We start from the raw sequence: 26,092 nt of genomic DNA, 5'->3' as shown, positions 1-26,092 counted from the left end.
CACCTAATAAACATTTTTTAAAATAAAAATTTGTTTTCTTTTAACACTGCTAAGGCGGACACTTTAAGAAAGAACATTCCCTAGTAAGGGCTGAGGCATCCTGTTGCAGTGCCTTAAAGAGAGTGTCCATGCCACTTGGATGCCCATTGCTACCCTGGGTCCTGTCAGTCCTGAGGCCTGGTGTCTAGCTTTTCCTTCCATTCTGGGACCTGCTTCACTGTCTCTTCACTAAGTCTCCTGCTCTTGAAAGAGGAAGGAAGGAAGGAAGGAAGGAAGGAAGGGAGGGAGGGAGGAAGAGGGAGGGAGGGAGGGAGGGAGGAAGAGGGAGGGAGGGAGGAAGAGGGAGGGAGGGAGGAAGAGGGAGGGAGGGAGGGAGGAAGAGGGAGGGAGGGAGGGAGGGAGGAAGAGGGAGGGAGGGAGGAAGAGGGAGGGAGGGAGGGAGGAAGAGGGAGGGAGGGAGGGAGGGAGGGGAAAGAGATAGACTTCTCAACAGATTTCTTAAGCAAGTTATCACGGCTTAGTTTACAAGAATCTGCAAGGTACATACGAAGTCCTCAATGTTTGCTATTCCTACTGCTATTGTCAGTGTTAACATTACCTCTATTGCAAATGTTTGACTTCAAATTTTGCCATAAAGTAGCCTCAATCGTATCACTGCACTTTAGAACTAGAAGTTATAAGAATATCTACTAACTGGTCAAAAGTTCCTATGACTTTTTTTCAGAGATTTCTCTCAATATTTTAAGGCTTCGGGATTTCTATATTCAAATACCCCACCCCCAAGCCCGCCCCCAATGACCACAGCATCCAACTTTAGTAATTTTACTCTGACAACACCAGGCTGTACTTTTACTTTGCTTTTCCTCTCTTTTCTTTTTTTTTTTTGTAAAGCTTTTTATGCTTAAAATGTAAATCAGGGCTTCCCTAGTGGCGCAGTGGTTGAAAGTCTGCCTGCTGATGCAGGGGACACGGGTTCGTGCCCCGGTCCGGGAAGACCCCACATGCCGCGGAGCGGCTAGGCCCATGAGCCATGGCCGCTGAGCCTGTGCGTCCGGAGCCTGTGCTCTGCAATGGGAGAGGCCACAGCAGTGAGAGGCCCGTGTACCGCAAAAAAAAAAAAAAAAAAAAAAAAAAAATGTAAATCAGTGGGAATGTAAATTGGTACAACTCTCCTAGAGTGTAATTTGTCAGTACCACAACCCTTTGAAACACAAGTCACATACATTTACCAAGCACATCAATTTTAAGAATTTGTTCTATTTGTCTATAAGGATTTACATCTAAGAATTTTCAGTGCAGCAGTTTTTATAATGGTTTAAAGATTGGTAAACTAAAGGGCTAACAATAATAAATCGATAATTATGGCACAGTCATGACATGAAATAGTGTACACCCACTAAAAGATACCTTGTAAAAATATTTACATGGAAAAATGTTTACCATATATTGGCAAGCTAAAGACAGTTACAAAACTGTTACTGTGTGATTCCAATTTTAATTTAAAAATGTATATATTAAACATTAATGAAGACACCAAGATGCTAGTAGTGATGTATCTAGTTAAGGCATAAGGGTTATTTTAATTTTCTTCCTCAATCTTTTTTTAAAATTTTTTAATTTGCAAATTTTTTCATAATACACATAAAAAAATAAAATTTCTTTAAAAAGCCTTTCAAACTTTTTCAAGTAGCCAAGAGGTACGTAGTAGCTAGAGCAATGTAAGAAATTTTTTAAATATGAGTTCCACTTTGTTCTACCAATAGTTAACTCTGAGACCTCATTTCTTTTCTCTGGACCTCGAATTTCCTTAGCTTTTTTTAAAAAGAGAGGGAGGAGCCTTGAGATGGGAACATAAATTGGTACAGCTTTCTTCCACCCCCCAGAGGAACTGGTAAATATCCACAGAATTTGAAGGCACATACTCTTTGACCTGACTATTCCAAAACTAAAAGTGTATCCTCCAGATAAGCTTTCACAAATAAAAAACCTGTGCAGATTAAAGCATTCTCTGCAGTACTGGCTGTAATAGCAACAAACTGGAAACAAAACAAGTGCCTTGGGCTTCCCTGGTGCCGCAGTGGTTGAGAGTCCGCCTGCCGATGCAGGTGACATGGGTTCGTGCCCCGTTTCGGGAGGATCCCACATGCCGCGGAGCGGCTGGGCCTGCGCGTCCGGAGCCTGTGCTCCGCAACGGGAGAGGCCCGCGTACCAAAAAAAAAACAAAAAAAAACACAAGTGCCTATCAAATAGGAAAGTAGATTTGAAAAGATAAGACATCCAAGATCTATTAAATGGAAATAAGCTAATGTGTATTGTTCCATTTATCTTTTTTAAAATTAAGAATTTCATTTTTAATTTTATTACACACATATGTACATTCACAAACACACATGAGTGCACACATACACACCCACACACACACACACAATTTCTGGAAGGATGCATAAGGAACTTCTATCAGTAGTGACCTCTAGAGAATGGGAACAATGGGGTGGGGAGAACCTGGAACTTCTACCTTTGATCTTACACTTTTCTGTACCAATTGGAGTCTTTTTAAACCATGAAAATATCTTAGTTTTATAATTCAAAACCAAGAGGGTGAGCTGTGGAACTACATGATTTCTAAGACTTCTTCCAGCTCTGAAACTCCTATTAAGTCCCTAATGTAACATCATCAACATGGCTAATTAGATCATGTAAAATATCAAATTACCACAATTTAAAATTTAACAAATCTCTTATTTGAAATTCAATTCCTCTTGTGCTCTGCTGGTATCCAAAGTTGACAGAGGACAATTGGACACATACATATATATATATATTTTTTAATATTTATTTATTTGGTTGCACCAGCTCTTAGTTGCAGTAGGCGGGCTGCTTAGTCGTGGTTCATGGGCTCCTTAGTTGAGGCATTCGAACTCTTAGTTGTGGCATGCATGTGGGATCTAGTTCCCTGACCAGGGATCGAACCCAGGCCCCCTGCATTGGGAGCACAGAGTCTTCACCACTGCACCACCAGGGAAGTCCCGGACATATATTTTTTAATTGATCTGTTTTTCTAAGGCAGAGACTAGAGAGATGTTCATTTTTAGGTAATAGAAAATAAAATGTAAACTACAAGACCACAGATGAATTTAATTTAAACTCTCTGATTGCATGTTAAGAGTCACAGCACCCACAGATTTTATTAGCAAATGCAGGTAACCATTATATAAACCCACAGTCAATGCTCAGGCAGGGTAACGTGATGTGAGTTGGGGCAGGGCCTAGGGAGATCACAAATAATCCACATTTGTGGTTAAAACTAGTCAAAAAGAAGACATAATGTAAACTAATGTAAACTGTAGTTACAATTACATTAAATATTTAGAAACACATTTACTGTTCTCTAGTCAAAAACAATACAAGTTCCACATTTCGGAAACATTAAACACCATATTAATTACTTGATGAAAACTACCGAAAGGTTAACATGAGGAAATAATTATGGCTGTTTAATGTCTTAGCTGAAATACTGGGATTTTTTTTTTTGCGTACGCGGGCCTCTCACTGCTGTGGCCTCTCCCGTTGCGGAGCACAGGCTCCGGACGCGCAGGCTCAGCGGCCATGGTTCACGGGCCCAGCCACTCCACGGCATGTGGGATCTTCCCGGACCGGGGCACGAACCCGCGTCCCCTGCATCGGCAGGTGGACTCCCAGCCACTGCGCCACCAGGGAAGCCCGAAATATTGGGATTTTTGAAACACAATATTTGAACCCCAATATTAAAATAGGACCAAGAACATCTACATCTCCTACATCTACTTCCACATTCTACCATGAAGGACAATTCAAAGCAGAGCAACCTTCCTGCCAGAACAGAGAAGCTGGATAAGATACTTGAGGATTTATTTAAAGGCATCAGACAGCTACTCAGGCAACCAGGATTTCAGAAGACAAGATTCCAGAAAGGAAGGGTTAAGAAGTGATCCCTACATTCTCTGTTGCTTTTCCCCTTAAAATGCCTGCTGATTCTTACACCATGCAGAGCTAATATTCTTAGAAAGCAGCACAAGGCTGATGCGCTAGGCAACACTCAGCAGCCTCGTGGTGATAGTGCTAGTAGGACAGAAGTTGGAGTTCCGGGCCCACCAGAGAGGAGCCTGGTAAACACTGTAGGCTTTCTGCTGTATTTTCTGGATGCTCAATCTTGATTGAGTAGGTCTCCCCCATTCTTAGCGTGCACTCACAGGCTTTCTTATTTCCTCCTAAACTGGATTTCTTTTTTTATATGATGTAAGATAGGTGTCAACTTTATTTTTCTTTAGATGGATAACCAGTCAAGGCCAGCATCATTTGTGAAACAAACTATCCTTTCTCCTCTAAATTGAAATATCACTTTTATCATGTATTAAATTGAAACAATCTATGTCTGGATTCTCTCTTTTGCTGCACTGTTCTGTTTGTCTATTCAAACACGTAGTGAACATTTACCATTCTTTTTGACTGTGCAACATCTGAATCCCCTTCCTATTTTGGAGGAAATCCCCACTTCTGGTCCTTGTCCCCCATTTCATGAGCCCACTCCTCACAAATGAAGCTGAAGATGCCAGCTAGAATCTTGCTCAGCTTCCCTTGCAGCTACGGTATGGTAGCAGGCAGCTTCTAAGATGGTCCCAATGATCTCTGACTCCTGGTATTAACCTCCTTGTGTAATCCCCTCTTCTCACTGAGTAGGGTTACTGCAGAAATGATAGTATGTGATTTCCAACGTCGGTCATGAGTTCTTATGGCTCCTGCCTTGTTTTCTGACTTGGATCACTCACTCTGGGGAAAGCCAGCCACCATACTGTGAGCACACCCAAGTAGCCCAATGGAGAAGTCTGTGTGGTGAGGAACTGAGACCTCCTGCCATTACCTATGAGTGAGTCATCATAGGAGCAGATCCTCTAGACCCAGCCAAGCCGTAGATGACAGCAGCCCACGCTGACATCCTGACTACAGCTTCATGAGAGACCCTGAACCAGGACCACCCAGCTAAGTACTCCTAGATTCCCCACTACAGATACTTTGTGAGATAATACATGTTCATTGTTCTAAACTACACAGTTTTGGGGTAATTTGTTACATAGCAGTAAATAATACCCTATAGGGTATGGTACCAGACCCAACTTCTCCATTTGTTTTATATTCTTCAATAAGATTTTATGGTTTCCTTCATGTTGGAGCTATGTCTTTCTTGTCAAGTTTATTCCTAAGTATTTTATGGTTTGGGTCTCTAATATGAATGAAATTTTAAAAATTTCCATTTCTGTGTTTTTTACAAGATTACAGCAATTCTATTGATGTTTACATATTTCTTATAGTCAGTAATTTTTTCTCCTAGCTAGAGTCTCTTGAGTTTCTGGATAGGCAATCATTTCACCAGTGAGAAGGGATTTCAAAATAAAAAAACCTCAACTTTTTAAAATTAATTTCAGTTAATTTTCTTAGACCCTCCTAAACAGTGTGGGACAATACTGACAATAGTGGGCATCTCTGTCTGTTTCCTGCTTCCTACTGAAATGGTTTCAGTGTTTTGTTGTTTAAATCAATGGCTGCTATTAGGGTTTCTTGGATTGAGGTATAATTTACACGACAAAGTTCACTCTTTTCGAAGTATACAGTTTGATGAGTTTTAACCACCACCAAAATCAAGATCAAGAGCATTTCCATCACACCAAAAAGCTCCCTCACATTCTTTTGCAGTCATTCTTTTATATCTTTGCTTTGGTTTAAATAAGATACATGCACTTATGCTGCAACTCCACTGTTAATATTTGTTCAAACTCTGCACAGACACCATATCAATATTGCTCACCCCTCTATTGCCAGCACCTTGCATAATACCTGGCACATACCAGGTCCTCAACACTTGCTGAATTAATAAATGAAAGAATGAATGAACCAACTGACCAACCAAAAAATTGACCTTGGTGCTCAGCCTCATTCCTCAACGCTCTCCGATGCCAACTGCTTTCCTGCCTCGATCTCCCAGTCTGCATCCTCCCTGACTCCTCGCTGCTGGACTACACCTGTCTACCAGTTGAGCTATCCATTGCTCCTAACGGCACCCCTTTGCCTCTCTGGTGTTTTCTCCCAAGTTCAACTGCAAAGGAGGGTGCTGTCTAGTGGGGTTAGCTGTGCTCAAGAAAAAGCTTAACAACAACAACAATAACAAAAACAACAAAGGTAGCTATTCCCTATACTAGTCATGGACATATAATGTCAAAAGGAAAAAACTAAAATTAGGAAGCGAGGGAATCAGATCCACAGGTCAGCAGTTTAAAAACGATCTGGAGTGTAAGTTCTGGAGGAGCTAGCCAAGATGGGACATGAGGATCAATCACAGGTCAAAAGGCAGAAGAAGTGGAGACTACAGAGGAGAAACAGCAAGGCTGGGAAGAAACAGCAAGGCTGGGAATGGGGTAAGCTGCCCATTACCTTCACAGGGTGCATAGCCAGGGATCATGTCTTAAAGGGGCAGAGTTGAGCCTGACAACAACCAGCCACGTTCTTCTGCCAGTCTATTGTCTTGCGTTCTGCCTGCCTCATACATTCCCACTGTTATCTGCAGTAACATCTACCCACAAGCAATGCATCTATTCTGGAGGGCCTGCCTCATTCTCAGTTCCCTTCAGGTGCAGCACAAATTACCCACCACTGACCAGTTAAGATGGAATTTGCAGTTTCAGAACTGGTTGCTTACTTGTTCAGAGCTAGAGAAAAAGGGGAAGAAATGTTGTGAAATGCAGAATAGTGAAGGAACTCATCTTTTTCTAAAAAGAAAAAATAAACAGGAGTTAAAACACACAAAAATGCAATTATCTGAGATTTCTGAATGTAATTCACACCCTAGTAACTCTTTAAACAAAAAAAATAAGCACAGAGGCATAACAAAAGCTTTGTAAGCTACCCTTTTCTTACTAATAACAAATTCAGATAATTTGGTTAGACGTAAATAAGGCACCACCACAACGTGTAAGTGCTGACCACAGAATTAAGACTGGCGAACCTCAATAGGGGAAGTTATAAATATATACGATAGCCTGTCACTGAAAAGCTTGTCTTCAGGAATTCGGATGATTATCTGAAAACAAATTCGAAGTTCAATTAACCTGTAGGAAGCGGTAAGGAAGGCAGTGTTTTTGTGGAAACCGGGTGCGGGTCGGGCTGGGGGCTCTGTAAAGGCTAAAAAGCCATAGAAAATATTTCCAAAGGCCCAAGCTTTGGGTGAGGGACTTCCCTCACACGAAAGCCACCTGGTGTTTTATGTCTTTCTGTATTTCTATGAAGTTACAAAGCTGTACTCTCTCGCTCATTTGCAGTCCCACAGGTTTTGCTTTCAAAGATCTGCAGGTGTATCCTCCTGCACCCGTCAAACTGAGAGTGGTGTTTTTTTTTTTCTTTTTTCTGCTAGACTGGACTTCACCTGACTCACAGCAGGGACTCTGGGACCACCGGTTCACCGCCTTTGAACTCTCCTGAGGGAGTCAGGGCATCAAAGTTGCTCGCGATTTCCCGTAAGGGAAGGGAAAAAAAAAAAAAAGCCCCACTACCCTCTTCTGTAAACCGAAACAGAAGGCCTAGCATTCCGGCCGTGAAAGGTGCAGACGTACCAGAAGCTCCGGCTGCCCACGTGACGCACGAGAAGCCAGATTCGGAAAGGCGCGTCCATGAAACGGAGGCTGGGCCGGACTCAGGCCGACCCCCAGAACGCTGGGCGGCCTCGGCCAAGGCCTGGCGGCTTTCTAGGTTCTGAAGGCTGTGTACACTAGAGAGTCTGGAATACGCAGAAATTTCTACGGCACTGGGAACGAGATATAAATTCTAAAACACGCAGCGAAGAGTTCCCGCAAAGACACGCTGGGAAAAAGGCAGAAGAAAGGGCCAAACTACGCAGCTGATCAAAGACTACGATTCCCAGCATGCACTACAGTGTTTTCCCCCTAGTACGTTGCATGCCGGGAACTGTAGTTCCTCCCCAACCCCACCGAAAAGTGAGCCGGGGGATTTTCAACTTCTCACGTGTGTCTCGATTCCGAGAAGCACTGCCAGATAGAAAGCTGACTGCGAAAAGTCGCTCTGGAATCATTCCCAATGTGACCCCACGCATGGACAAGGGAAAGGTGAAGAACGCGTTGCCATGGCTACCGCTTCCCCTGGTCACGGAGTAAGCGCGCTCAGGATCCGGAAGTGGTTCCGCGTGACCCCTCCGCAAGGAGGATGTGTTCTGTGCTGACGTTCATTGGAGGGTTTCCCTTAGAGACCAGAGCAACACAGGCAAAGGGGCGGTCCCGCGTGAGAGGGGCCCGCGGAACCAGTTGATTGGAGAAAAGGAGCCAGGACTGACCAATCGGAAGGAGCCACGCTTCGTGCATTGGACACCGCACTTGGACAGCTCCGATTGGTGCACTAAGGTTCCCCCCCACGAGTCCCCATTGGGTACAGGTGGTGCGTGGTACGGCACGATTGGTGGATTCGTGTTTCCCGTCCCCCGCCCTCGAGAAGTGGGGGTGAAAAGCGGCCCGACCTGCTTGGGGGTAGTGGGCGGATCGCAAGGCTTGAGGTGTGAGGATCGAAGCCTGGCGTAGTAGGGGGGGCGGAGGCGGCTCCTGCGATCAAAGGGGACTTGAGACTCACCGGCCGTGCGCCATGAGGGCCCTGTGGGTGCTGGGCCTCTGCTGCGTCCTGCTGACCTTCGGTGAGTGATCCTGGAGGAGCGGGCCCCCCTGGACGCCCCCCCCTCCTCAAGCGCGGCCTCTTCTCGAAGGTTCTGGGGGCGTTGAGCCCGGGAGGGTGATTACAGGGCCTGTGCTTGGTCTGTGGGGTGTCCATTGCTTTTCCTCGAAAGAGGCTCAGGGGATTTCGTTTACTCTCTCCTTCCTCTGGAAAGATAAAAGGAGAACGGAGTCGTTTTAATCCCTTATACATCTCCTAGTATCCGCTCCTAGAGGGCTCAGCCTCCTCGCGGTGGGGCCTCCCTCGGGCTCGTGCCCCCCTCCCCGCCGTCCCCCGGGAGCATTGTGTGTGCCCTTTCCGGAGGACTTTTGTCAGATGCCGCAACCTTTGGCCATCAGAGTTTGAGGACCCCCCCGCCCCCAGGCTTCCACGCCTCGCCAACGCGAGTTTCCTTTCTTAGCCTTTGGGCTGTGGAGCGTGAGGCCCGCGGGCAGCGAACCGGCAGTGTCAGCGTGTTTGACTCACTTTTGCTCGAGCTCCTTAACATCTTAAAATCTCTAAACGTCTCTTCGCTTTCTCAGGCTCCTGAGCCCTTCAGTTCCCCTCGCTAGGGGTTGCACAAATCCTTTTCGTGTTCTGACTTGTGGTATTGAAGGCCTAAGTTTTGGCATGGTCAGTTTGGAGGCCTAGTCTCGGCCTGCGGGCAACACGTGTGAATGTAGAAGGGGCCTGGAATCGAATCTGCTAAACAGTATTTATAAAGGATCCCAGGGCCGCCCTTTAGAAGTGATGGCTGCCTCCGTATTTCAAAATCTCCTGGGAGACCTCAGTATCTGAACTTACATAAGAAATACGCTTACGTGGGTTTACACTGGATATTTAAACCAGTGGATCCATTCTTCCATCGCCCCCTCCCGTATTTGCCAAGTGAATTTTGCAGCCACTACACTGGCCCTGTTTGATCTTGTTTCTTCTGAGAAGTACATGAAGCAACGATGTTTAAGAGTTTTCTGGTGTTAAATCTGCCATCAGGGTCTGTCCAGGCTGACGATGAAGTGGATGTGGATGGGACAGTGGAAGAAGATCTGGGTAAAAGTAGAGAAGGCTCAAGGACAGATGATGAAGTAGTACAGAGGTTTGTGTTCTTCTGAAACTATACAGATAACCCGCTGGGAACTTGGAATACAATAGCTTTTTTGTGTCTCTTCTCAAAAGATCCAGATGAAGTTTAATACTCTGAATTTAAATAGAGAAAATGTTAGGGGTAGCAAGTGTGTGCACACATAGTAGTGTCTCCTAACTTTGCCACTAAGAATGACTGGTCAAAATGAGATGAATTCCCTTGAAAACTATTTTGATAACTCTGTTTCAGAATGCTAGCACTATAGCCTTCCTAAGACCTTAGAAAAGGCTTTTCCTTTGGTTTTATACCCGGTGTGTACACTTAGTAATTTTAAAAAGGAATTCTGTCAGTTGAGCAATGTTTTGATTCAGCTTCTTAGGACTTAAACTTTTGTAGACCCTTAGAAGCCAAAGTTTCCCAGGCAGAGGGTTCCCTGTGAGGGAACATAAATGTGTGACTTTGCTTTTTAGGAGAGGGAGGTTGGGTTTATTTTTCTGACAATGTTTAACACAGAGTATTTCCAACTTGCTGTTAAAGGTAATGTACTGTGATAAAATAATAATGAGATGGTAGACTAGTAATGTAAAGGTTTGCATTTTAGCTTTTTAACCATTAAGACAACCTTAAGAGATCACTCTGCTCTCATCACAGATCCTATATTTTTGGAGGGAATTAAGTAATGCAGTATTAGTTGATCAAATTTATTTCCTTAGAGAGGAAGAAGCTATTCAGTTGGATGGATTAAATGCATCCCAGATAAGAGAACTTAGAGAGAAATCAGAAAAGTTTGCCTTCCAAGCCGAAGTTAACAGAATGATGAAACTTATCATCAATTCATTGTATAAAAATAAAGAGGTAAGCAACATGTGGTTATGATAATGTTGTTTTGTTTCCGTATGGTAGCTAACTTGTTAACTTTCATAGTGAATGTGCTGACATAGCAATTCCAAGCAAGTAGTTGGCAAAGTTTAAAAACCCAGTATGTACAAGAATCACTACTAGATACCTATTTGTGTGTGTTTGGGGGGAGGGGGAGGGTTGCTAAACATTTTCCCTTTTTTTTTTCCCTTTCCCCTCCAACTGTTTTCGTGGCCTGCTAAATAGTTGTGAGTCTTACGTTCAGTCATAACAAACTAAGCCTCGAGTATTGCATACAGAAAGATCATTAGGAGGGAAAATAGAGTATCAGCTACGCTCAGCAGTTCAGGTGTTCCTTGTAGTAGCTACAGTCCTTTGTGTAGAGAGCTGTGCCTGCTTTTACCAGGAGAGTAACGCCACCTCTGTACCATAGAAGTCTAGTCCTTGAAGAGTGCTTTTTCAGAGTAAAGAGTAGAAATAAAATGAGTTTGCCATTAAATTTAATGTCTCGTGTATCTTGAGGCTAATCTAAGTGTGTATTAAATCTGGCTTCCATTTAGATTTTCCTGAGAGAACTGATTTCGAACGCCTCTGATGCTTTAGATAAGATAAGGCTAATATCATTGACTGATGAAAATGCTCTTGCTGGAAATGAGGAATTAACGGTTAAAATTAAGGTAAGCTTAGAACAATTTTCTTTTTAACTACAAAGAATTCTTAGAGATAGAGAATGCGTATCAGTCAAGATAGGCTAGGTTAGGAGCAATAACAATTCCCAAGTGTCGGGGACTTCAATCAGGGCTCAGCCAAATATGGCCTGTGGGTCAAATCTGACCTGCTGCCTGTTTTTATTTTTATATATATTTTTTAACATTATATTTTATTTTTTTCTTTGGCTGCGTTGGGTCTTTGTTGCTGCGTGAGGGCTTTCTCTAGTTGCAGTGAGCAGGGGGCTACTCTTCGTTGCGGTGCACAGGCTTCTCCTTGCAGTGGCTTCTCTTGTTGCGGAGCATGGGCTCTAGGTGTGTGGGCTTCAGTAGTTGTGGAGCGAGGGCTCAGTAGTTGTGGCGCACGGGCTTAGTTGCTCCGCGGCACGTGGGATCTTCCCGGACCAGGGCTCGAACCGGTGTCCCCTGCATTGACAGGTGGATTCTTAACCACTGCGCCACCAGGGAAGTCCTGCTTTTATAAATAATGTTTTTGGAACACAGCCATGCCCGTTGGTGTATTATCTGTGACTGCTTTTGACAGAGACCGTATGGTCCACAAAGCCTAAAATACTCTCTGGCCCTTTTCCAGAAAAAGTTTGCCAACCCCTGGCTTAAATCATCAGTCATGGCTGCCTGTGGCCTTTGCTTTGCATCATCTCTATGACACAGGCTGATTGAGCAGCCACCATCTGAAGTGTAGCTGGTTGCCACGGTGCAGAGAAAGCTTGGAGGGGCTCGCATCAATTAAAGGCTCCAGCCTGAAAGCCACACTCCTGACTCCCACTTGCAGCTCCTCGGCCAGAGCTAGTCACATGGCCTTATCCAACCATAAGTGGAGGAAGTATATTCCTACTGTATTTCTGGAAGGCAGAGCGCTGGGAATGTTTAGTGAAGAACATTGGTCACCACAGATTCCAAAGACAGAAGTCATTCAAGTTTTGAATCCTTTTAATTTCTATCAAAGAAATAGGTGAAACATAGAATTTTATTTTTCTTGAATTTTTTTTCATAAATAGCTTGCCTTATTTAGGTCTGTCTCTGCCCTTTGACATTTAGACCAGTCCTTGCCCTCTTTTTATGGATACTTTACCAAATACACTGAACTTAAAATTACTCTCTATAAAGATGCTTGTGCTTAAGATGTACGCTTTTTGAAAAGCCCATAAAATACTATATGGAGGAAAATATCTCAGTTTTGTTTTCTGTATTGAAATTGGTGTGGTCCAAAGCTGGTAGTTTCTCAATATATAGCTCAGTATTTCCTTTTTATATCGTGAGTATTGAGCAAGTATAACTGTTTTGTTCTTGTCTTGGTTTTAGTGTGACAAGGAGAAGAACCTGCTCCATGTCACAGATACTGGTGTAGGAATGACCCGGGAAGAGTTGGTTAAAAACCTTGGTACCATAGCCAAATCTGGGACGAGCGAGTTTTTAAACAAAATGACTGAGGCACAAGAAGATGGCCAGTCAACTTCAGAACTGATTGGCCAGTTTGGTGTCGGTTTCTATTCTGCCTTCCTTGTAGCAGATAAAGTTATTGTCACGTCGAAACACAACAACGACACCCAGCACATCTGGGAGTCCGACTCCAATGAATTTTCTGTAATTGCTGACCCCAGAGGAAACACTCTAGGACGGGGAACGACAATTACGTAAGTATTACTAATTCCTAATGAGAATTAATAGTCGTAACGAGGATGTTGATTCTCCGGTTCTGGCTCTGAGCAAACGGCTTATTCTGGGCCTTAATTTCTTTGCCTATAAAAATGAGCAACTTGAACAGTTTTCACCACTTGAAGTATTCTGAGGTCTTGCTAAGGGCCGGACCCAGAGTTATGGTGGCTGCTGTCTATGGAGGGCTTGAAGGAGGAAGGGTTAGCTCTTCAGGGAGAAGGCAGATCGGAGGCCTCAGAAACAAGTGGCTTGTCCAGGTTTTCCAGGTAAGCAGGACTTAGAAAAGTGGTGTCAGTCTGTGGAGCATCATGGATAACGGCAGTGGCACAGCGTGTTTACAAGATTCAAGGAATTCCTTTCAGGTAGTGGCAGTTACTGATGGAATTTCTGATGAACTTTGTTAAAGTTTTCTGAAGGTGGTGTGGAGGATGGCAGGACTGGATGAGACGAGACTCTTGGGGTAGCCTGGGTAACGGTTGAAAACATGCCAAGATAGTAGCCAGGGTTGGGGGCGGGTTGGAGAGCACAGGAACAGATAAAGGACTTGAAGAGAGTTAAGAAAGTTCTTTGGAAGAAAACGTCTCATTCGAGGATAGTTACTAGTTATTGAATTTGATATGGAATTCATTTTAAGCCAGTACCTATTGTTGGTGTCAACGAGACATATCTTATGCCCAGTGTCTCCTGGTGCTTGCAGCACTGTGAAGTGTGAGACAGACAGACAGACGACAGGGCAGCTTTCTGCATTTTGTTTTTTTCTCCATCTTAGAGATAAAGAAATTCCAATTTAGAGGTCAATTGACTTGCCCAGTTCTGCCAAGTGAAAATGTGCCCACAGTCTTGATTTTTTTTCTTAATTCAGTTTAAAATTTTCTCAACATTAAGGATTTTTAAATATTCAGGTAGGAAACAAGCATACATCTATGATTTCAACCAATTTTCTTCATCCCAGAAGACATTCCCTATTTTCATTGTCAGAGATTTTCCTTTCATGAAACTAGACAACTGCATTTTAGTATTTTTACTAATTTACTGTTCTAAATTTACCTTCTCCTGCCTTTCACATCTCCTGATCTCTTTAGGAGACATCCCTAATAGTTATACCCAGGGCCCTCTCTGTTAGGTGGTAGGAGAATACAGGTAAATCGCATCTTTTAACTAGAAAGAGAAAATGATGTCCCAAGAGGTGCTAATGTCTTAGGTTGCCAAGAGACAGGTGAGACATCTAGATGGACGCTCCATGTGAGCAAACATTTTGTTAATACTCCATTCCCAGAGCCTAACGCATGACTAGCAGGTATTGGTATGAATGAATAAGGGTCATCAGGATGGTTTCCTACGGTAGCATGGATGGTTGATCAGTAAATGAAATTTTACAACAGGTTCTCCTTTCCTTGGCAAAATTACCTTTTTTCTTTAAGCCCTCCTTCCCGACCATTCACTTAACAGATATCCATTTGAGTGCCTGTTACCTGCTAGGGTTTAGGGCTACAGTGGAGAATAAGACAGTTGCTGTCCCTACTTTCACATGGCTCATTCGACTAAGAAAGAAAAAACATGAGATAATTTCAGAGTAGCAAATGCCAGAAAGGAAGTTAAGGGATACCTCCCTTATCAGAAGGTCTTTCTGAAATGGTAATAAATTAGGTTCAGATATTCTAGGCAGCAAGCACAGCATGTTGGAAGTTCCAGAGGCAAGAGGCCCATTTGAGGAACTGAAAGTCTAGAATGGCCAAAGGGGAAAGGAGAGCAAAGGCAAGGAAGCGACAAGGTTAGGATCCTGCCCTGCATACATATGACTTTATCTTATATTTGACTAATAAAGTAGAAACCATCTGACAATTCAATTTCCTCCCTACTCCTGTCTGTGCCCCTAAATTAGCCACCACTGTACCCTTATGAGAGATTTAGTGAGGATTAAATGAGATCATGAAATTAGCATCCTGTAAATGCTGTAAAAATTGCCTCTGTCCCTCCTACTACCATGAGGGAGTATTCTACATTTCTCCCCAAAGCTAATCTCTGCTTCTCATCTGTTGTCTCTCACGCCACCTCCTCAGAGACTAAGCATAAATTGATGCCTGCCATGTCTTTTAAAGTCAGCCTTTCCTGAACACCTTCCTCTTTCCCATCAAAGTGTAAACGTATTGAAGTCTCTGGGAAAAGGAACAAAGGCAGGTGGTGCGATGCCCCATGCTGCTGTCAGACATGCACTCTCTTTTTCTCCCCCATCTACTGTTGAGCTTCTCAAAAAAGCATACTTGCCTTTGTTGCTACTTCACCTTCTGTTCACAGCTCAGCCCACTGTGTTTTGACTTTATCCACCATCTTTCCATTGAAATAAGTCACCAGTAATCCTTGTTGCTAAATCCAGTGGATTCAGGGTTATTTTAGTTGGTATGGCTCCCAGCAATGGGTTCTTTTTTTTTTTGTAGTTTTTCTCTTGTGTTTTCTACAGAATTTGCATTCTACTGCTCATACCTTAAAACAATCCATTCAGTACCTAGCTTCATCTTTTTAAACTTTCCGTTGCCTCAATGTTGATATTCTCTTTCTTCAAAAGTTCAGTTTCAGCCCTTTCCGTTATCCCGTGTCCCGCATGCAGTCTGAACCACTGTCTTGGATCCAGGTTCCAGCTCCTCCTCAGGGTTCTCTAATCTATATTCTTAGTCCAGATCAGGAGTCAGCAAACTTTTTCTTAAAGGATCAGCTAGTAAATATTTTAAGCTCGTGGACTATAGGATCTGTCACATGTCACAACTTTCCTATTCTAGTTTGAAAGCAGCCATAGACAATATAGGATGAGGTTGTATCCCAATAAAATTTCTTATGGGTGCCAGCCAGAGTTTGCCAACCCCTGGTCTAGATCTCTCTGCGGGGCCCTGGGCTCATATGTCTAATTGCCTCTTAAATACCTCTAACTAAGATGTCTAACCATCAGCTTCAATTTGCATCCAAAAGTGATGCAACTCTCCACTAACCCCGGATGACTAACATGTATGCTCCAAGACCAGAGATTTCGTCCCCTCACCAGGCTGTGTCATCATGTGCTGTCTACTTGTTGACAGGTGCTACTAAACTATAAGCTTTTTGAGGCAGGGAGAGAACCATGGATACAACATTGCCCATATTTATTGGGAGCACAAACATCACGACTACCTGCTGTGTTTGAGAGTACGTTGTGATTATTATTCTTGGTGGATGGAGGAGGTGTTTGCAGAAGGGGTAGTAAGGAAGAAGAGGAAGCAGTGCTACAATTTTTGATATTGTAATTATCTAAGCCAGTGCTATCCAGTAGAACTTTCTGTGGTAGAAATGTTCTATCACTGCTCTATCCAATATGGTAGCCACTAGCTACATGTGACTATTGGAATGTGGCAATATAACTAAAGAACTGATTTTAACTTTTATGTAAATAGTCACATGTGACAGGTGGTTACTGTTTTCTTGTCTAGTGCAAATGTAAACAATAGTTCAGATTAATTTTCTAGCTTTTTTTAAGGAACATGTTTTTGTTAGGGGTTAACTACAATAATCACTTGATTTCTAGAGTTGCTATCAGAGTGCATAAGATTCTACTTTTCTCCAGAATATTGCAGTGATTTCCCACCTTCAGCTAACTTAAGATTTCTGTTCTTCAAATGAAAACATCCAGCACATTGAGAAGGTTGAGAACATTTTCATTTTTTTACTTGGAACTAAGAATATTTTCCACCTGAGAGAGTGCAAGAAAGTTCTTCCTTTACCATACCCATATTAGGTATATTTAGCTCACAAACCTTTATCAGTGATGAGAGTTCTTAACATGGGTAACGGGGACATTGTTGGTTATACATAGAATTGCTGGCTATTATAGTCATATGAGTATTTAGACAAATTGATAGTCAGATCTTTTAAACCATCATGTCTTTCTCTAAACGTCTTACTTTCTTTGCAGCCTTGTTTTAAAAGAAGAAGCATCTGATTACCTTGAACTGGATACAATTAAAAGTCTCGTGAAAAAATATTCACAGTTCATAAACTTTCCTATTTATGTATGGAGCAGCAAGGTAAATCTGTAGGAATACAATTTATGTGTATTACCTTGGCACATATTCGAATATTTAACACTGAAAGAATGAACGTTAAATATGGTTCTTTCAATACAGGATACTCTCAGTGTTTTCTTACTGAAGATCGACTTTTTCAGCTGTAATTTTGTTTCATATCCTATAGATGAAATCAGAATTATTAAACAAATGAGTTCAACCGTAATTCTACTTTCTACTTCAACAGACTGAAACTGTTGAGGAACCCATGGAAGAAGAAGAAGCAGCAAAAGAAGAAAAAGAAGAATCTGATGATGAAGCTGCAGTAGAAGAAGAAGAAGAAGAAGAAAAGAAACCAAAAACTAAAAAAGTAAGTCTGGTTCATCTTCCTACTTAAAATATCGTTTAGGTTATAAAGTACCAAACCCATAGAAAAAGAGATCAGATTTGTTGTTGCCGGGGGTGGGGGGGTGTTGGAAGAAGGTACAAACTTCCAGTTATAAGGTAAATAAGTACTAGGGATGTCACATACAGCATGACAAGTAGAGCTAACGCTGCTCTGTGGTGTATAGGAACGGTAAGAGAGTAAATCCTGAGAGTTCTCATTATAAGGAGAAACTTTTCTTTCTTTGGTCCATTTTTTAAAATTGTTTATTCTTCTCATCTATATGAGATGATGGATGTTAACTTATTGTGGTGATCATTTCACAATATGTGTAATTCAACCTTTATGCTGTATGCCTAAAACTCATGCAGTGATGTGTATCAATTATATCTTGATAAAACCAGGGAGAGGGGAGAACTAAGGTAAAAAATATTGTTTAGCTTATGTTAGAAAAAACAGATGCAGAAAAAAAAAAACACAGAAACCCAAATATGCACAGACCGATTTGAGGGTAAGCTTCAGTTCTTAATGGTCTTCTTTTTTCAATGAGTGAGTCCCTAGGCCCAGCTTTTAAAACCAAACTCTGTGTGTGCGTGCGCGTGTGTGTGTGTGTGTGTGTGTGCGCACACACTCTAGACTCTCTCTCTCTCTCTCTCTCTCGAAAGTTTTAAGTAGCAAATGCAGATCATTTTTATGAAGAGTTCTCTGACTTCCATATATTGCCCAGGACTGATGGCTTATGATATGTTTTGAATTTTAAAAGCTTAAGAAGCTTTTTTGCATCTTCTTTTGTCATGTAGATATCAACTATAAAATTAGTTCTCTGGTCTTCTTAGGTAGTAGAGTAGGTAGAAGTAATGGTGGTGGATTTTGAGAAATATTTATTGTAAGATGTTGGATTTCTATAAGTCATGAAATAGAAATACGTAAGATGTATATCCTTCTAAACTCAAAACAGGTATTTTTACGAAATAACATTTTAGCTAGTTAAAAATAACTGAAAAAACCTTAATTGGATTGTTACCAATTATAATGAATAACCGTTTGTCTTTGTTGTATTAAATAACAGTCTTAAGTGTTGACAGAAGTACTTTTTAAAATTTTTTTTGATCCAGTTGGCAAGAACCATACTACAGTATAGGTACCCTTTGGTGCTTCCGTATATTAATACTTTTTTGAAATGTTCTAAAGCTGTGGTTACTATAGTATAACTATTGATACTACTGGTATATCTGCTAGGAGAGACTAATCAAATACTGTAACTTCAGGTTGAAAAAACTGTCTGGGATTGGGAACTTATGAATGATATCAAACCGATATGGCAGAGACCGTCGAAAGAAGTGGAGGAGGATGAATACAAAGCTTTCTACAAATCATTTTCAAAGGTAAATGTTATTTTAGAATAATGTGATAATGAAACATTACTAAATCAAAAATATGCTGAAAAATAGTTTTATTACTATTTGAACACAACTGGTTTCCTTTTTAATCCTGTGTATTTTATATTATGCATTAAAAAAATTTTACTCTGGGGCTTCCCTGGTGGCGCAGCGGTTGAGAGTCCGCCTGCCAATGCAGGGGACACGGGTTTGTGCCCCGGTCCGGGAAGATCCCACATGCCGCGGAGCGGCTGGGCCCGTGAGCCATGGCCGCTGAGCCTGAGTGTCCGGAGCCTGTGCTCCGCAATGGGAGAGGCCACAACAGTGAGAGGCCCGCGTACTGCCAAAAAAAAATAAAATAAAATAAAATTTTTACTCTGAGAAGGAATCTGTAGGCTTCACCAAATTGCCAAGTGGTCTGTGCTACAAAAAGATTTAGAACTGCCTACTAGATACATGCTTGATTTCTACTACAGAACCTGTAAGACCTAAAACCATGTTATTGAATGACTTTTAACATAATATTGAAGAGCTTGTTTACAACATCAAACATTTCTTTTGAGGTCATATGCCTAGGAATAATTACTAAATCTATTTCCTTGCCAATGTTTTGTTTTACTGATCATTTCTTGTAACTCTTAGAATCCAAAACTAGCATTGACTAAAATTGTTTCAAGTTAACGTTTCCTCAAACATCTTGCACAAAAGAGAACAGTTTAATGGACTTAGCACAGCTAGAGAAAACTTAATATTCTGTGATTGTATTTGTTCTTTGCTCTATTCCATCTGCTGATTCGTTACTTAACCTTTGTTTTCCTTACCTTAACATCCAACCATCCTTTCAGCTTTACTTCCAAAAACTTTCCCTCGGTTCTGCCTCTACTTTCATTCCTGTGAACTCGAAAGTCCTAGTGCATATGTAAAGGTACTTTCGTCTCAAGCAGCTATATTAGAAATATGTGAGCAGTGTGTGATTTTAAGTCTTTTAGAGGCTACATTTTTTTATAGTTGAAACAGGTGAAGTTAACTTTTAATAATATATTTTATTTAACCCAACATACCCAACAGTGTTATTTCACCAGGTGATCATTATAAAAAATTGAGTTGTTTCCTTTTTGGTTTTTTTGTTTGGTTGGTTATTTTGTGAGGTGTGTGTTTTACACTAACCAGCACATCTCAGTGTGAACTAGCTACATTTCAAGTGTCCAGTAGCCATATGTGGGTACGGTAATGTATAATGCAGGAAATTTCTGTCCTTACGCTTTATAGCTATTTACATACCTCTTTTTATCCACTGCTGTTCCAAATTTCATGGAAGAATCCTGTTTCTGAGTACTTTTTTTGGTTGAACAGTACACTCATGAAATGTTGTGTATTATTTTGACATTTAGGCAGGGCGGTGGTTTTCCTGTCCTGTTCTCTCACATGTGTGGAACCTAGACTCATCCATCCTTCCCCAGGTTTAGGCGATAGAGTAATATTATTGACAGTCATCATCAGAACAACCATGTACAGCCAGCTAGAAGTGCAATCTTAATTGTTTCTTCTTCCCTCCTTGCCCCCCACCTTCACTTTTTTGGTAAGGGTACTTTTTTGTTAGTTAAATGTTAAACTGAATGTGTACGACATAATAAATCGCTTTTCCCTGTGCCTTTTGAATCGCAAACCGCTTTTTCCTGTGCCTTTTGAATGACTAAGATACCAACTTTCTAGGAAAGCGATGACCCCATGGCATATATCCACTTTACTGCTGAAGGGGAAGTTACCTTCAAGTCAATTTTATTTGTACCCACATCTGCACCACGTGGTCTGTTTGATGAATATGGATCTAAGAAGAGCGATTACATTAAGGTGGGTTTTTAATGGTATAAACTGAGTTTAAAATTTCAAAGTATGATTTCCAGAAAGTCACCTTTTTTTTGGTTTCTGCTTAGCTGTATGTGCGCCGAGTATTCATCACAGACGACTTCCATGATATGATGCCCAAATACCTGAATTTTGTCAAGGGTGTTGTAAGTATCTGGAGATTAATGGGGGAAGAGGGGATTAGAGTGGGGGTCTGGAAGTGGCGTTTTCTTTGGGTTGGTTGGTTTTATTTTTTTCGAGTGTCTTTATTGCTAACTGGACTTTCTTTTGCCACCTGAAGGTGGACTCAGATGATCTCCCCTTGAATGTTTCCCGTGAGACTCTTCAGCAACATAAACTGCTTAAGGTGAGTGTCTCTGGGAAGAGACCGGCCGCCTTGCTCTTTGGTTGGGCCTCAGAGAACAAGACTCCATTAGTGGAGTTCCCAGGTTTTGAGACTAGTCCTTGGCTTTTCAGATAAAGAACTTAATTTTACTCTGGAATGATCAAATCCTGAGAATCTGATTGTTTTCCCCCCAACATTTTATAATAAAAAATTTTCAAACATACAGAAAAGTTGAAAGAGCAGTGAATACCCATATATGCCCACTACCTGGTCTTAAAGTTAGAATATAAACATTAAAACAATCTTGTGACTGTTTCCAGGGACAACTTAGTTTCTGCTCCATCTGACATAGGAGTACTCACCATTCCCTGCCCCTTGATAAATACCAGCATCTGTATCTTTCACCACTACTCCCCTGCTACCTTACGTATTGTATGTTCTCAAAAGTTTGCGATGAGCTTTTGTAAAGTTACTCTTTAATTTTGTTTAGGTGATTAGAAAGAAACTTGTCCGTAAAACCCTGGACATGATCAAGAAGATTGCTGATGAGAAATACAATGATACTTTTTGGAAAGAATTTGGTACCAACATCAAGCTTGGTGTGATAGAAGACCACTCAAATCGAACACGTCTTGCTAAACTGCTTAGATTCCAGTCTTCTTATCATCCAAGTGACATTACTAGTCTAGACCAGTATGTGGAAAGAATGAAGGAGAAGCAAGACAAAATCTACTTCATGGCTGGGTCCAGCAGAAAAGAGGTGAGGTGAACTTGAACTGGTCCTGGTATGTAGCTGGGCATTTATAGCCAACTCTTGAGGGAAAAAAAAAAGGAAAACTTACTTAAATTATAAACTGAAGTGGTTATGAGGCCTGTCAGTCACTGATAGGAAGAAAGTCATTTATATTCTCTGCACCTCTTAATTCTCCACCTGTAAAATGGGGTTGCTGGTATTACATAAATGTAGCTACTAGGATGAACAAATATACCAAGGCCAGACTTGGAAATTTTCGTTACTTTCTTAATTTTGTAGGCTGAATCTTCTCCATTTGTTGAGCGACTTCTGAAAAAGGGATACGAAGTGATTTATCTCACAGAACCTGTGGACGAATACTGCATTCAGGCTCTTCCTGAGTTCGATGGGAAGAGGTTCCAGAATGTTGCCAAGGAAGGAGTGAAGTTTGATGAAAGTGAGAAAAGTAAGGAGAGTCGTGAAGCAATTGAGAAAGAATTTGAGCCTCTGCTCAATTGGATGAAAGATAAAGCCCTCAAGGACAAGGTATTCTAGAAATTAGAAATTGTGAAAATTCTAGCATCTTCATTTTAAAAAATGTGTTGTGTCAGCAAATTAAACTTTGCAGCTGGTACTTTTGTAACCATTAAAAGTTGTACAGAACAACATTTAATATTGTAGTTAAGTTATTGGGAGGCTGAGCTTAAAATTTATGAACTACAAAGAATTGAAAGGGTAAGTGTTATCCTGTGGGTGGGTATATTTCTTCCCTTTGTAATTGAAAGTTTTCCATAATTTAATACTGTTTTTGTAATAGCTTAAATTTTTACCGATTAAACTTAAGTTTTAAATGTTTTTAAAAGTTGATGTTTAAGTATTTATGACTGAAAAATTCAGATTGTTAAATGAGTTTCCTAAAAATCTGAGTGAGAGGTACTTTTCTGATCTGCCTCCGTTTATGATCTTAAGCGGTGAGCCCTTAAGGAGTTGAAATGCAATTACTTCACGACCTTAACTGTTGATATTTATATATCTCTAACTTTTGGTTTCCTTATCCTAAGATTGAAAAGGCTGTGGTCTCTCAGCGCCTGACAGAGTCCCCATGTGCCCTTGTGGCCAGCCAGTACGGATGGTCTGGCAACATGGAGAGAATCATGAAAGCCCAAGCATACCAGACCGGCAAGGACATCTCTACAAAGTAAGCATCCTCAGGGAAGTCTTGTACAGCCGTCCTTTAGAAGATAATGGCAGCTTCTATACAAAGAACTGAGGTGTTTTAAGTGTCTGTTGTATATTAGATAAGTTTACAAAGGGATTAGATTGCTACATTAGATTGCTAAAGAAAAGGTCTTGAGGTTGTGATTTATTTTATAGTATTTTATCTACAGATGGAAATTTTCTTAATCTGTTACACATAATGTCTTTTGGCATTAGACTATATGCTTGGCCTGGTATCTGGACTTCTTTTACATTTTTAGATAATAGTTACAGATGAAGTTAATGACACTTATTTTTCTTAAAGGCGTTAAATCCTTTTAATCACCCCTTTCACCCCCAACAAGTATGCTCCACAAAATAAAGGGTAGAGGGTGCACAAGTTAACGAGTATTTGAACTCAAGGGCCAAGTACTGGAGGTACACTGGATCTTTGGTACCCTTTATTTTCAAGAAATATGTATTTCAAGTTTTTATTTTAATGTTACAACAATAGCTTTGAAAATGACTTCTTCCTTGTTTTTATTCTCTTCTACTTGGAATATCTTCTTATTAGCTACCTAATAATCATCATACATTTTTTCCCCAGGCCTACCTTAAGGATTCTTCTCCTAAGTGTAGTTTCCATTGTCACAATCCCCAAACTCCATTTAAAAATATATCTATAATTCGTAATTAGCGTGACTCACCAATGTGTAATATTTATAAAATAAATTGTGACATTCAGACTAGTCAGGATGACAAATCATAATCCTCTAAGACTTGCGTGTATGATAGGTTATACCAGGATGTAGGGAGAGGGGCTTCACCCTGTCCTCGGCATGCAGCTATAGGAGGGAGAACAGTCACAGGGGATGGTAGGATGCTAATGACGATGAAGGTATACTCAGAGGCATTGCAGCTGACTTCAGAGAAAAGAAGCAGTTTTTCTTAGAACCATATAGGTTGAGGCATCGTGGAGAAGGTGTTACTTGAGCAGCACCCAGAGGCTGTTCTGTTCCAGAACTCTGGGGAGACACAGATGCAATTAAGATAGTGAATACATTAAGAGGGGGTGAACAGGACATTAAATCAGTTCATCCACTCAACAAAGGCACTTGGGATTCATCAGTAAATAAGAGTTCATTATTGTACTCTTTCATCTAACCACACACATATAAAGCATGATGTAACAATATATAAGCATGTCGATTTTTCAAAAAGTTGTTCTCTGTAATTATGTGAGTTAGTAATAGAGTATGGGAAATGCATGGACCCTAAAATTCGATATGTTTGTTTACTTTGTAACAGTTATTATGCCAGCCAGAAGAAAACATTTGAAATTAACCCCAGACACCCACTGATCAGAGACATGCTTCGACGAGTTAAGGTGAGCAGTATCATAGCCATACTCCTTTGTCTCTTAATTTGACTACTTTGGACCCTTTAATATTAATCAGGTGTGACTTCTTCCATTTCAGGAGGATGAAGATGACAAAACAGTTTCAGATCTTGCTGTGGTTTTGTTTGAAACAGCAACACTGCGGTCAGGATATCTTTTACCAGACACTAAAGCATATGGAGATAGAATAGAAAGAATGCTTCGCCTCAGCTTAAACATTGACCCTGATGCAAAGGTTTGAAGTAATTTATTGAATGTTTGAATCCCCAGTGTCACGCACAATGCTAGAAATTAATGAGAAGCTCCCCGCCTTTTACATCCCTTTTTTGTCTGTCTCCCTTTGTTAGCGTGATTGTTAACTCTAATTAGAGGGTTGACTCTACAGTTCTGGATAAACTGGAGTGAGGTTAATTATGATCTTATACATTTAAATGAGCAAAGTGAAAATAGATCCAAGGTGTTCAATGCATTAATGGGCTCATAAATGTTCCCCTTAGGTGGAAGAAGAACCAGAAGAAGAACCTGAAGAAACAACAGAGGATACCGCAGAAGACACAGAGCAAGACGACGACGAAGAAATGGATGCAGGAGCGGATGAGGAGGAACAAGAAACAGCAAAGGTAGAACAAACCAAGAATGGGACTTGCATTTTCAGTTCTTGCAAAGTTAAGACTGTTACAGAAGTCAAGAAATAAATAGTCATCTAATTATCAAATTCAAAAGCTGGAGCAAATCCCTTTTTTCTTTATTTAAAGTGTGTACTTTGATCTTCCCACTTCCTTTATTCCCTTAGGTTAGCCATCCATTCTTGAGATGTTATTAAGCAGATTGTTCCTTAGCCCACGGTGCTTCTGTGTTCTTTGCCACTTGCTTCTGCCTTAACTCTAGCAACATTAGGCTATTTTAAATTTTTGACTGTTTGTGTTCAAGGACTGTTGATCTTGTTGTTGGGCTTTAAGTTATCTTGCAGATTAGCAAGGTGAGGTTCTAGCCTACAGCTCAAGTTAATGGATAGGCTGGGTCCATTTCAATTGTTTTTTCCATACATGAACCTTCTGTGAGCTAAGGTTTGTTGTGCTGGTTTTTAATGTCTTCTGATTTTTCTGTTTTTCACAGAAATCTACAGCTGAAAAAGATGAACTATAAATTACACTGTCGCCGTTTGGATCCCGTATGAAGAAGGAATGTGAAATTTCAGTCATTTCTTTTGGGAGAGACTTGTTGTGGATGCTCCCCCCAGCCCCCTTCTCCCCCGCACTGTCAAATGTTGGGATTTTGGGTCACAGGAAGAAGTGGGTTTTTTAGTTGAATTTTTTTTTAACATTCCTCATGAATGTAAATTTGTACTATTTAACTGACTATTGGTGTAAAATCTTGTCATGTGTATAAAAATAAAAAAGATCCCAAACATTCAGTGTCTTGCCTGCCTTTTCATAATTCGATTGTTTTTCCTTCCAGTTTTATTGTGATGTAATTGACATACAGCACTGTATGAGTTTAAGGTGTACAGCACAGTGACTTGCGTACATCAGGAAGCGATCACAATAAGTAGTGAACATCCATCGTCTCGTATAGATAGAAAATAAAGGAAAAATATTTTTTAGATCATGTGTCTTGGGTTTTCTTCCTTTCAAAAATAATTCATAGTTACTAAAGAAAAGTGGTTTTTTAAAATTATCTTTAAAAACCACCCATAGAAAGAAGACATACTCTTC

General features: G+C 41.0%; 2 protein-coding genes across 2 annotated transcripts in view; one reads left to right on the top strand and one right to left on the bottom strand.

Moving 5' to 3' along the window:
- Positions 1–7,889, bottom strand: part of LOC132528669 (putative tetratricopeptide repeat protein 41) — an 82,839-nt gene extending 74,950 nt beyond the window's left edge. The window contains exon 1 of the mRNA XM_060164646.1: positions 7,638–7,889. The gene's annotated coding sequence lies outside the window, so the exon portion shown is untranslated. The remainder of the gene's footprint in view (positions 1–7,637) is intronic.
- A 668-nt stretch (positions 7,890–8,557) lies between these two features.
- HSP90B1 (heat shock protein 90 beta family member 1) lies at positions 8,558–25,787 on the top strand. The gene is made up of 18 exons (XM_060164586.1): positions 8,558–8,722; positions 9,733–9,835; positions 10,537–10,678; positions 11,242–11,358; positions 12,712–13,043; positions 17,003–17,114; positions 17,341–17,463; positions 18,747–18,863; positions 20,571–20,708; positions 20,792–20,869; positions 21,004–21,069; positions 21,539–21,808; positions 22,082–22,327; positions 22,843–22,979; positions 24,287–24,365; positions 24,457–24,612; positions 24,875–24,997; positions 25,494–25,787. The coding sequence occupies exons 1-18, from the start codon at positions 8,674–8,676 to the stop codon at positions 25,521–25,523; spliced, it is 2,418 nt and encodes an 805-aa protein (XP_060020569.1). The 5' UTR covers positions 8,558–8,673; the 3' UTR covers positions 25,524–25,787.
- The last annotated feature ends 305 nt before the right edge of the window (positions 25,788–26,092 follow it).

This window comes from Lagenorhynchus albirostris, chromosome 11 (assembly GCF_949774975.1).
Source record: "Lagenorhynchus albirostris chromosome 11, mLagAlb1.1, whole genome shotgun sequence".
Lineage (NCBI taxonomy): Eukaryota > Metazoa > Chordata > Mammalia > Artiodactyla > Delphinidae > Lagenorhynchus > Lagenorhynchus albirostris.
Note: the sequence above shows the minus strand (reverse complement) of the source record. Positions and strands in the feature narration are given on the sequence as shown.

Excerpts from the sequence above, each read along its gene's own strand:
- HSP90B1 (XM_060164586.1), top strand. The coding sequence starts at position 8,674 with ATGAGGGCCCTGTGGGTGCTGGGCCTCTGCTGCGTCCTGCTGACCTTC. Across the intron at positions 11,359-12,711 it reads AATTAACGGTTAAAATTAAG|TGTGACAAGGAGAAGAACCT; the intron begins GTAAGCTTAGAA and ends TCTTGGTTTTAG. Across the intron at positions 13,044-17,002 it reads GGACGGGGAACGACAATTAC|CCTTGTTTTAAAAGAAGAAG; the intron begins GTAAGTATTACT and ends CTTTCTTTGCAG.